At 39.5% G+C, this 12,649-nt stretch overlaps 1 protein-coding gene across 1 annotated transcript; it reads right to left on the reverse strand.

The window, feature by feature from the left end:
* Positions 1 to 686: 686 nt before the first annotated feature.
* XRCC2 (X-ray repair complementing defective repair in Chinese hamster cells 2) lies at positions 687 to 7,566 on the reverse strand (the record flags this gene model as incomplete). Its single annotated transcript, XM_009695257.1, has 2 exons — positions 687 to 1,653; positions 7,485 to 7,566. Coding segments are annotated over 2 exons (798 nt in total), but the record flags the coding sequence as incomplete, so codon positions are not given.
* Positions 7,567 to 12,649: the final 5,083 nt, after the last annotated feature.

The following is a 12,649-nucleotide window of genomic DNA, read 5'->3' on the forward strand; positions in this document are numbered from 1 at the left end:
TCCTGGATTTCTTAGAGAGAGTGGGGGAAGGGAAAGAAGTGGGAGGAAATAATGAGGGAGGGCAGAGGAAAAAAAAATTGTCTGTGCATACATCTAAAAAAAAAAAACACAAAACAAAACAACAAAAACCAACCCCTCACACCCCAAACAATCCAAAACCCACACTTCATTATTTTCAAAGACTAAACCGTTTGCTGCATGCAGCACAAACTCACAGGTACCCAGAGCTGGGTCTTTAGTTTTCCTTCAGTTATGGAAATCAGGTCTCCATTTCTGCAATAGCTGTAGATTCTTCAAACCCAGATGTTTGTAAGGGTGAAAACACCTGCAATCCTTGCTTCTCCAAGCAACTCCAAGCTAATGTAAACAGACAGGCTGCGAGGATGGAGAAGCACAGTCAGGATTACCGCTATTTAACAGGCTGTGAAAATGAATCCTCTTCTTCAGGCAGTCGTGAATGCATTTCATATGCCCTAGGCTACTGGGAATAAACCAAGACCAATATTTATAAAGAGTGAACACTCGCCTTTTTGCAGTCTCCCCCACTGTCAACTAGGCTCCTATTTCTGTAGCTTAGAAGACGAGGAGTATAAGACCCAGAAAAGAAGTCAGTGCATTTGGCCATGTATCGCATAGGTTAGATTACTGAAGGATACTAGTAGTTTAAAATGTCTTTGGTTATAATTTTCTTGATTTAATCTCTTTATGCATTAAGTACAAACAGGTAACAAACATTCCTCGCTAGTTTGGACTGAACATCTACAGTAATTCAAAAATTTTACCATTTCCTGCCCTTCACTAAATTTTAAGAAAATGGTGACAAAAATTCTTAATCACCCAGCAACAACCAACTACTTTAAAAGGTACTAAAAGGTACTTAGACTTAATCAGGCCTTAAGCACCAGGATTTGCTACACGTTTGAAAAACAAACTGAAGCTAAAACTGAACTCCGCATTCTGCAACACTAAATGAACGTTTTACTACAAGGTTTCTTTTGAGGTGGCAAGAAATGACTGTAAAACTTTTGCTGTTGCCAGAATTACATTGCTGAGAGAAAAATACCCTGTGGGTTACCATTTGTTGCCATGATTTACACAGGTAAGGTCTATAGTCTGTATCACTTTCATGCTGAAGTTTTAAAGGAAAAAAGCTTTCTGCAGAGTTTGTAGATTTCTGCATAAGTGTCTGTGTTGTTGCAAAGAGAGCTAAGTGATGGTCTCTCACAAGCTTTTCAAGACAGTTAGCACATTTCTTCAGATTCATCTCTTGCAAGTGAAGACTCTCCCCTCCATTGCTTCTGTCTATCCAATAAAAAGCTGATATGCTATCTAAAATCAAAAGGCAGAGAGAGGGGTGAGTGCAAAACATGTTTTCTAAAGAGTAGAGAGTGAGGAGTAACTGAGTGCTACTGTTGCAGTTCACAAGAAAAAGCCTTCCCAGGCACTGCTTTATAATTTCTTCCGTCCTTAGCGCCAATCTGTTCTCAAGAATGGTAACTAGACGAAGCATATCAAAATGGTAGTCTGTATCAATGAACATGACTTCCACTTCCAGTCCTCCTCCTGATTTTGGAATGATGCAGCGGGCTATTAGGTGATAAAGCATTTCTGTTTTTCCTGTTCCTTCGGGACCATGGAATTCAACGACATCTCCTGTGCAAAAACAAAGTAGCAAGTTGTCAGGTAAGAGCATTTGTAGCTCAGAGTCAATTTTCAGTGTTTACTGAACCAGTACTCACTATTCCATTAATTGGAAAATGCATTTTAGAAAGTTTGATATTCATAAAAATGTTTAAATCTACCAAGAGAAATTTCAATTTTCAAGAAAGGCTTGAAAACTTCAAGACAGTGAAGAAAATCAGCTGGGAACAAAGGTCAAAAAAAGAGCTGCCAATAGCATCTAGGACACCGATATCAATGAAAGTTTGGCAACTGGATTTCATCTATATCGTTACCGGTAGATGAAGGCTGAAAAGGAAGCTGCTACAGAAAAGTGGCTAAGAAACCATCCATTTACACTATGCACACAAAATTAAGAAATAAATAAAAAAGTAGAGGACAAGGAAAATAACAAAAAAAGTTGACATATTAGAGGTCCAAATCATGTTGGCACATCTGTTTTTATAGCATGGACTGTCCTTCACCATTTCATGTCTGCTATATACTTGTTCAATATCTGCATGCATCACACGATACCAATGGGACTCTGTGACCAGTAAAGAGAAGGCCAGTATATTTATTTAACACTTACATTCTTCTGTGGTGACCATAGTATGAAACCGCTTCTTTTGACAAGGGGGACTCACAGATTCCTTCAGCTCCAAGTAATGACCCTACCGTCTGAAGCAATGGATCTCTGTTCGTAAATGGATTTAGCCTAACTGCCCGATCCATGTGGTTCAATAAAATACATATCATGTACATTTAAAATGTTAATTAAAAGAAGCATTATGCTTTACTGGGAAACCAGTTCTTTTGTTGGATGTGAATCCAAGATACTCCAAAGTTTTTTCCAAAGTCTCCTGATGTATAATATCAGAGCAAGACTCTAAAAAATGTTAATTTACTAGTTGCTCTTTATGAACATCTACTTTCAGAAACTGGATTATTTATGACATTTTGGATTTTGGGCAGAAGCGTAAAGACATGCAGTAAAGAGAATCACGCAACTGTAACTGCAGGAAGGTGAGAGATTTCTGTGGCCTTGGCAAGTGCAAATGGCCTAACGGCTTTTCATAGGGGGGATGCGAGAGTAGAGAGTTAATTGCAACTTTACTTAAACATGTTTGTGCCTGCCTGAGTTAACAGGGTTTTTCAAGTCATTACTCAACTTCCAGAGGATGTCCTTGTTCATAAGTGCATATAATGTCAAGATGCAGCTTGGAATGAGGGGTGGAGGGTGGTGGGGAAGAAACTAAGCTCTTACTTCACCCATTGCATGCGTTGAAAGCAATTTACACCTGATATGACAATTCTATCCACTTCAGTGACACTCAGACTGCCTGCCTCTCCATAATTCCACAACTGCAATTCCATTTTTATGAATTTCTGATACTTTGAAATTTATTTAAAAGCTTCATTGCCTCCCAAACCCTTACTCATCTGTTCTGAATGGCTCTCCACACTTTGGAGATGAAAGATGACTTCACACTTCCTGTGACATCAATCTTCATTTTCTCTTCCTGTTCAGAGGTCACAATGTCCAACTCTGCCACTTGCAGCCAGCAGCTGCTCTGCTGTCACACAGACACTGCCAGTGACATAACCACACCCTGTTAGGATAAGATACCAGCCCGGAAGAACTCCTCCTAAATGTGCTGGGTAGGTCATTCCCTCATATTTCACCTATTGAAATATTTTAGAACAATTGCGTAAGGCACCTCTTGTTAAGGAACAAAGTGCATCTTCTGTCTGCCACTGGCTTTGGCACAAGACTTCTGCCACCCTGAGTGGCATTTCTGAATCCAGACCAGTAACTGAACTGGGCCAACAGGCAATACAGATTGCTTCACTTACCTTCACAGCAAAATACTACTTGTTTAAGAAAAAACAGCAACTCTTTATGTTTAAGAAAAAACAGCAATGCTTGCAAGCAACAGTGGGCAAATTTGAGTTATGGTTTGGTAATGATTGGAAAAAGTTACTCTGTGAAATACATGCTTGACTTTATCCATTTGAAGATGTTCTATCAGGATACCTGTGTGTTACAGAATAACATTGGGTGAGCTTTTTATTGCCAGAATTAACAAATTCATTTAAATAAAAATTCTAAGTTGAATGAAAAAATCATTCTTAGGAGTTTTCGTGGTGGTGCTTTATAAATTTTAATGGCAAGACTGCTAAGCACCTTTCAAAGCGTGTTCACCATCTCTGAACAAGATACACATTTGGGTTTGTACTCTGACCAAAACACTTAAGTTACTCTGAAAAGAGTAACAGCTTGGACTGTAAGAAAACCTCAAGAGAGCTGGGGATTTCTGGGCCTTCATGATTATCAAAGAGGCTGCCCACAAGAACGGGTGCAAAACAGAAGCCATTTATAGCAACATCTATAAATGTAGCGTTTCATTAAATTAGCAACCAGGCTGTTACAGTAAGATAAGAAGGGGAAATTCATCCTTCTGGATCAGAAGGGACAAACCGTGACACAGCAGAGGAGGAATTGTGGCCAGCAACATTTTCAAGAAGCCTTTGACACTCTCACAGTACATCATGGAAGAAACTCAGTGATCAGTACTAGCATCATCCATTAACGTCAAAATAACCTTGAAAGGAGGATTAGTAAAAAGATACTGTCACAGGATGAAAACAGTCTGAGAGGCAGAGTAAGAACAGACAATTTAACATGGAAGAAAGTTAATGAGAAATTTTCCTATTAGAATTGGTGTTGCCCAATGTGAAATATATCAGTAGGTGAATGTTCCACTAACTTGGCAAGATGTGTAGAAAACAAACTAATTGGGTTAAGAAAGACTTCAGATTGTGAAGATTTAACAGATCAAGACGGACAAGCATAATGATTTCATACAAAATTCAGCACTGACAAATTCAAGAAGTACGTTTTAAGGAGTTGCCCGAGATATTGCTTGAACTGGCCCACTATGGGCAGACCAAAGGGTACAATAGTCCACTGCTATGCAATGGCATACAGGATAAACTAAATGACACTGCATAAACATCGATATTTATGTAACACTAACGGATTTTAAACTGAAACACTGTGCTCAGTCCTGGTCATCAACTCAGTGTCATCTTTTCAATGAGAAGAGCCTTAAGTTTTGTCTGTAATCATTAGACTAGCAAACGTTGGTTAAACTATTTTCTGACGCTGCAGCTACAAACAGGCTATTAGAATACTCAGCAGTAACTCTGCAGATTTCACATCATCAGATACCTTGAAGTTATTGGACTAGTAATTTACAATACTGTACAGAAGCTGTCACTAATGTCTGTACCACTTATAAGTGAACTAGAAAGGCCTAATATTTATTCCAAGTTAATGTTGGCTGTCATACTATTGCTGAACATCAGAGCTTTATACTGACACCCACACCTTCATACCAGTAGTATAGGAGAAATATGACTGGCAATAGTGGAAGATAATTTAAAGCTCGTGTCACTTTTGCTCCATTCCAGAAAAGCTTAAATAGTATGTAATTAATATGCTTATGTGTTCTTAAATATGCAAGTCCATCATAATTAGAAGCAGTGACCAGAGTATCACACCAGTACCTGTATTAGCTGTTCCTATTTTATAGTACTCTGACAGACGTGTTATGAACACTTAATTACTATGTAACCTTCGGATAGTTTATTGAAACTTCATATATATGTTCATTTGTTTCAAACATCATCAGGAAAAAGAATAATTTAGGTCTTTGCATTACTTTAATCATAGCATTTTAGATTAAGAGCTGTTCATTACGGACTTCATGGGCCACGTATTACAGTATTCCACAGTGACCTACTAAAAGTCAAGTTCATGACAAATGGAGAGGTAGGTCTTCAACAGGGATTTAAGACTGAATAATGTGAACACACATCAAAATAACACACGGACTCACATAAATACTGTGGTATTAAAAGACAAAGCAAAAATACAGTAAATGTTGAAGTCCATTTATGTATGTATAGCTAAAGATCTGTGCTAATATGTTCGGCAGCTTCATCAATGTCAGCCAAAAAGCACGACCAATACAGATAGTAATTGATGCCATTTGTTAAAAGCAGAAGAAAACCAGAAGTGCTTCAGAAGCTCAATGACTCTGTTGGCACAGAGAAACCTGTGATGAATTTAGAAGGTTTCCAGCCATCTTAGAACTCAGGTTCTGGAAGAGTCTTTGCACAGACATGAACAACCTACATAGCTTTAAGATCAAAGCTGAGAATTTGATGATGGAATTATGTAACGCTGTGGACTGTGACGGCAAGGGCAATTACTGACCCCCAGGAAGGCTTCTTAATAGTCTGTTCTACCACAACACGGCCAGTTTAGTCTCAAACATTTGTTTCTTGTGTCTAAAGCTGCATTAAAAAGAACAGCCTGGAAGATTAGCATTTTCTATTACTGCATTTTTTCAAAACAAAAATATCTCAATCTTTTAAAAAAAAATGTTAAGAATTCAGGAACCTTGTGAAGCATATACCAATTTCACTACTGGTTCTTAATTCCTCTTATGGGTAACAAAGCAGTTCACAACTGAGAGTATTTAAATAATCTTCTCTGCTCCATTTGCACTGCCTTACCAGTATTTCTCTGCCCTTTATCTTTGTTATATCATATTTGAAACTTTCAGGGGCAAGAATCATTTATTGCTAAACCCCTGATGTATTCTCAAGTGCTGCAAAATAATACATGAATAGTCTCACAGTGACTGCATTTGTAGACTAAGCATCATCTCTCATCCAATTATCCTGATTCTTTTTATTGCTTTTTCTGCTATTTCTTCTGAACCTTCTATAATTTGTGGGAATTCAAGTTGCTGACAAGTATGTTGATAACCACTGCAGCCACATACTTTTCATATGAAATCCATTCATTCATACATATATTCAACAACTGTAGTACCTCACAGCATGATCCTCACATTTTGCCATTCATGTGCCTTTTTTACTATCTATTTCTAGTTTTGTGTAATCAGAGTAGTCTCTTCCATTGTGAAATCCATGAAATTTCACACAATCTGGAAAACCAGTCTGACTTCCTGAATAATCAAGGAATTACTAAGTGTGCTAATTTCTGGTTAGCTCAGTGATTTTTTTCATTAAAACATCCAGTCTTGATCTTAAAACATCTTGCTAACAGAATCTACCTTAAACTTGTACCAGTGCCATTGGGAGGTAGCCTTATTTCTCCAATTTGAAATTCTCATTTATTCACTGAAGGTCTATATAAGCCATTTTGATCCTAACAGCACCCACAAACTCATTCAGCTGATTAGTACCTACATTCACAACAAAATTGTTTCCAAAGTTCCATTTAAGTATAATCAGGATTTTTTAGGCCAAGACTGAATGGCTTGATGGCCTGGCTTTACTGAAAAATACTGTTTGCCTAACTGATCCAGACCACTCCTTATCACTGAACTCTTTGCTATTTATTGAACTGCCGGTTCTTTAAAAATTCCTGCACTTATGACTCTCTAGTTATTTTTTAGACCACTGATTTAAAAAAACAAAGGTGAAATGACAGGATCTAGAACAAATTTCTGTAAAACTACTAGAAACAGACCAACGTGCTTGGTATTTACTCACCTACACCTGTGTTTTGATACCCATAAAGCAGATTTTAAAGTCCATTTAATAATGTTTGGAGTGGTTACTTTGCATTATTTCATTTTATCTAGTTTGCAGAAAACTACATCAAGAAACAAAACTGAATCCAGGGCAAAAAGATCTACTTGTAGGCTTATCTCTGTCATATTGCTCTGAGAATACTTTTACATCAACATTTTTCCATAAATGGGATAAAGATACATTTTTACCATGAACAGGAGATCCTTCCTCAGCAAACAGGTAAGGTTCAAGATTCTTCAGAGAACTTCTGCCCTCAAGTCGTGCAAGTAGCTTTTAAAGAAAAAAAATGAAGGAACATGCTATTATCTCAAAATAATGGACCTTGGGAATCAAATTTAAAGGATTCTAAGAACTGAGAGTTTTCCATGACAGCTCTGTCAAAAGATTAGTCCGATTTTATAATATTTTCATAAATACATATAGAAACCTATAGTCTGGACTGCAGCAACAGAAGGTTCCATTCTTACAAACAATTAGCACACAGATTCAATGGCAATAAGGAATGGATATACATTAGGGGAAACAAAGCTTAAGAAAAAGGTAAAAGAAAAAGCTACACAGGTAGACTAGCAAGAGAGATTGCCTCTGGTAATTGCCTTTGAGTTGGTCTCTTCTCCCCGGTAACTAGTGACAGGACAAGAGGAAACAGTCTCAAGTTGCGCCAGGGGAGGTTCAGGTTGGATATTAGGAAGAACTTCTTCACTGTTAGGAGTCATTAGGCATTGGAACGGGCTCCCCAGGGAGGTGGTGGACTCACCATCCCTGGAGGTGTTCAAAAAACGTTTAGATGTGGCGCTTCGAGACATGGTTTAGCGGGCATGGTGGCATCGGGTATACGGCTGGACTTGATGATCTTTGAGGTCTCCTCCAACCATAATGATTCTATGATTCTATGGTATACAGCAGCACTGCCATTTGAGAGAGTAAAGGGAAAGAAGATCACTTGTAACAACCAGCACCTCCACAACAAGCTACTGGTTGAGAGGTGAAACATTACCCATGGTTAGTCTCCTGAGTCAGTCCCTCTGAGCATTTGTAAGTAAAAACATGTACATTTCATCTGAAAAGCTATACAGGACTCTTCTGGACTACAATCCTGTATCACAGTTACTTGTTCAAACAGAGTATGGATTAAGAATGATCAAAAATAATGAGCCACCAGTGGCTCTGCAAGAACCTTTCTAAAGCACGCTCGAATTTGTAAAGCAAGTTCCTCCAAAGCCCCTTGTAAAGCAAGTCTATTGTAAAACAAATTAGTCTGAAGTTCATGGACAATTTAAATTGACAGGTATGTGCATAGCAAGTAGACAGATATTCACGTAACTTGTGTTATTTGTAGTTCTGGCATACATTCATAAACCAAGAATGGACATTTCACCCAGTCCTAGAGCCGTTATCCCCTATGTGCATTAACACACACAGGAAAGGACACTATCAGGATGCTCAGAGCATTGCCAGAGCACGAACCCTGGTGCCAAATATTTCATTCTCCAAGACACCCAGCTGTCATTTAAAGATTTAAACAAATCTTATTCAGTTTTATCCCATCCTCCTTAAAGCCAGTCACCAAACGAGTCATGAGCACACACCTTTTAAACACATGCTGCTTATCTTGCTTTCCTCCCTGCCACATCGATGAGCAACATGTGCTCTGAATTGTCTTAAAAGTTGTTTAAACAGTTGTGTGTGTGTTTGCCTTTCATAGTAGAATAAAACTCCATTAAATATCCCTGAATTTACTTCAAATGGTCACGATGGGAATCTAAGCGTGACATTTTCATTGACATTTTAACATTCCCTTCCATTAACAAAATGTCAATGTGTGTGCCTTTGTTTGCCTCTTCGTGCGTATTCAGGAGAGTTTTCTGACACCTCCACTGAAGGGCCATAAAAACATTTGAGTTGACCTTGCTCTGGATCTGCAGATCCACCCGTTACGTTTCACATATTCATGCAGCACAGAAAACACTGACACGGTGAACTCTTGAACATTTTGGGAACCGGTAGGGTTTCTGTCACCTGGACAAAGCAAAAATCCAGATGGACATACATCCACAACAATACAGGAACGTATCTTGGGGCGCATAAACCAGGAGCTTGCAACTACCAAGAGGGTGATCGCAGACCCTACATGTACAGCCCTCCTATGCAAGCGGCCTGTGCCCGGCCTCCGTTCAGGAGAGGCTGCAACCCCGCGGAGAAGGGCCAGGAACCTCTCACTCCCTCGTCTGGCAGCGGAATTTGAGAGAAACAGGAAAACCACCACAGGCTGCTACTTTCTGATGCTCTTCATTTCTTAGCAAAGGAAGCACCACTCCGGCACTCGGTGACCACGGGGCACGATTACAGGCACTGCTGGGGCCAGGAGTCACAACTATTGCTGGTTTAAACACGGTTCTGCAGCCTCCTGCTCCCAAATTTATTTGTACATTAACAAATACATTCCCTGCAGTTTGTTTCTTCTGGAAACAATGAGCCCGTGTCTCTTCTTAGACTATCACCTCTTTAAGCTTACTGCTAGAGCTTTGGAAATACACGGTAGATTGATCACTATCATTTAAATACGAATCTGTGGTTATTTAAATGATGAGTTTATATATTCCTTTTAAATAACTACAGGTGCTTACTCTGGGCACTGCTCATGTAGGTAATTTATGATAATTTTCTGATGATAGCGCACCTGTGTTTTTATCAAACTTGTATTTACTTCCGAGTTCTGAAGCAGAATCTCCAAAGGCACTTGCCTCATTAACGTCACGCTGGGAGCAACAGGGTTCCTGGCAGAAACAGCTAACAATTTTCCTTCAAATCTAACAAAGGTTTGTCCACATTACAGCAGAAGTGATGGAAGCAAAGCTGAGATGAGACACTAGACAGTCATCCCTCACCTCTGCTGATATTAAAGACAGGGCCAACATGGGTTTTTCCAAATCGGCAAAAAGCCACCTTGGCGCTGTTCCACAGAAGGCATTTCCATTTTGCCTTCGCCTATTTTCTTCTGTAAAATGAGAAGGGAGGGGGAAATCTACAGCATTTAAAGGGTGGTCTGGATGGTGGCCATCATCAGGTATGCCAAGCTTTGTCACGGACAGCATACAGAACACAGCAGCACAGCACCGCTGAAGAGAGCCTTTGAGTGGTAAGAGCTTGGAAAAAACATCCAAAACAATTTCAAACCACATATTAGAGACTTCAGATTCTATAATTTAAGTGTAGACGCTTGTTTCTTTCATAATGTTCTTTTTATCTTCTTTTACACAAAATACCACCTTTTAGCAACCTGCTGGTGGTAGGTCTTCGCTCTTAGATGTTCTTCAGAAGTGTAATTATGCTAGCAAGAAACTGCACATTTCTTCCCCTCTACTCCGCACTGGTGAGACACCTTCCCCCCCCCGCAGTACTGCCTTCAGCTCTGGGGACCCCAAAACAAGGACATGGACCTGTTGGAGCTAGGCCAGAGTAGGCCACAAAGATGGTCAGAGGGCTGGAGCACCTCTCCTATGAAGACAGGCTGAGAGAGTTGGGGTTGTTCAGCCTGGAGAAGAGAAGGTTCCACAGAGACCTTTGAGCAGCCTTCCACTGCCTAAAATGGTCTACAAGAAAGCTGGGGAGAGACTTTTTGCAAAGGCATGGAGTGATAGGACAGGGGGGAATGGCTTTAAACTGGAAGAGGGAAGATTTAGATGAGATATCAGGAAGAAATTCTTCACCGTGAGGGTGGCACTGTGGCACAGGTTGCCCAGAGAAGCTGTGGCTGCCCCATCCCTGGAAGTGTTCAAGGCCAGGCTGGATGGCGCTTTGAGCAACCTGGTCTGGTGGAAGGTGTCCCTGCCCATGGCAGGAGGGTTGGGACTGGATGGTCTTTAAGGTCCCTTCCGACCAAACCATTCTATGATTCTATGTGCAGTTACATGTAGAAAACAAGTTATATAAAAAGTGTTGGGTTAAATTTCATTAATGACAAGGCTGATGGGACTCAAATATTTCAACTATGTCTCTTATAATTTATCAATTTAATCTTTTTAATAAAGAAATACACATATGGACAGTCCCACTGATATTAAAAAGATGAAATTGATAAATTAAGAAATACACATATGGACAGTCCCACTGACTAATACATCATATGCTTATAGTATATTGGTTTCAACAAAGCGATGTATAAATGTAAGCATACATGTAGGTCTTGTCAGGAATGAGGTATTACTTCATTAAAATGTTAAAGAAATTCAAATTAAATACTCCAGCTCTGTTAGAGGCTGTGAGCTAACCTACAGGCTATTTACACATACAAACCTATCTCAAGTATGAGACAAAATTTAATTTTCAACCACTACAACCACTCTGACTGAGCTTTTGTAAACTTTGGGCACAAAGATACATGCAAGCAATTTATCATTTATTTGATTGTGATATACCAAAGGTGTTTTGCAAGAAGTTTTAATTTGTTGTATTAATTATATTCAATAATAAGAGTACACGACTGCGGTCTCTGTGTAACTTTCAGTAAAATCTGATCTTACACGAGGCTATTTGAGGAAGTGGTGTTTTAAATTAAATATTTTCTGTTTCAAGGGTTTTAACCATTTTTTGCTGACAATATACTCATACATTAGCCTTTCTTAACCCATCGGTTATCAATTCCTCCCTTGTTCAGTTTTGGTTTTCCATTCCATCACAGGCAGTTGCTGCCATGTGCATTCCCTGTTGGCACCACTCGTGGACACAAAGCACAACTCATGTCCTTCGTTTGTGTATATTTGCTGATAGCAGAGAGCTCTTACTATTTTTTTTAAGTTTCAAAAGGGCTTAAGAGCTCAAGTCCCACTGAAAAAACATGGAGCTTTAACAAGAAATAAATATTATCACATGTTTCTATGCTTTTACATGCACTACTCAGCATATTCTGCTGCAGTAAGACACAATCTCTAAGTAATTAACTTACTGATTGCAAGTAGAAGTCACTAACAAATAAACCATCCAGCAGAGGGGAAAAAAACCCAAACAAACCAAAACCCCCAAACTCAAACCCCTTTTCTCTGAAGAACAGGAAAGCAATTCCACCTTCCATACTGTTTATTTAAACCAAACCTTCCTCACAGCTCTTATTCCTCACCACATCCACTCCAACCTTTGGGACAGATGCACGACGAAAACATTTATAAAGGAATTACTGAAACACCTCAGTAACCTCCCCCCGTGCTGCAGGGAAGCGCCCCAGCAGGCATTCAACCCGAGTCCCAGAGCCGCAACGAGGGACACACAAAGGCAGGACAGAGACCCGCGCTACCCTTATCCTGGCTGAAGCCGGCTGCCTCAGCTGAAAACCCTCCGGCAAACCCGAGGTGTTTCG

Source organism: Cariama cristata, unplaced genomic scaffold (genome assembly GCF_000690535.1).
Source record: "Cariama cristata isolate BGI_N322 unplaced genomic scaffold, ASM69053v1 scaffold18872, whole genome shotgun sequence".
Classification (NCBI taxonomy): domain Eukaryota; kingdom Metazoa; phylum Chordata; class Aves; order Cariamiformes; family Cariamidae; genus Cariama; species Cariama cristata.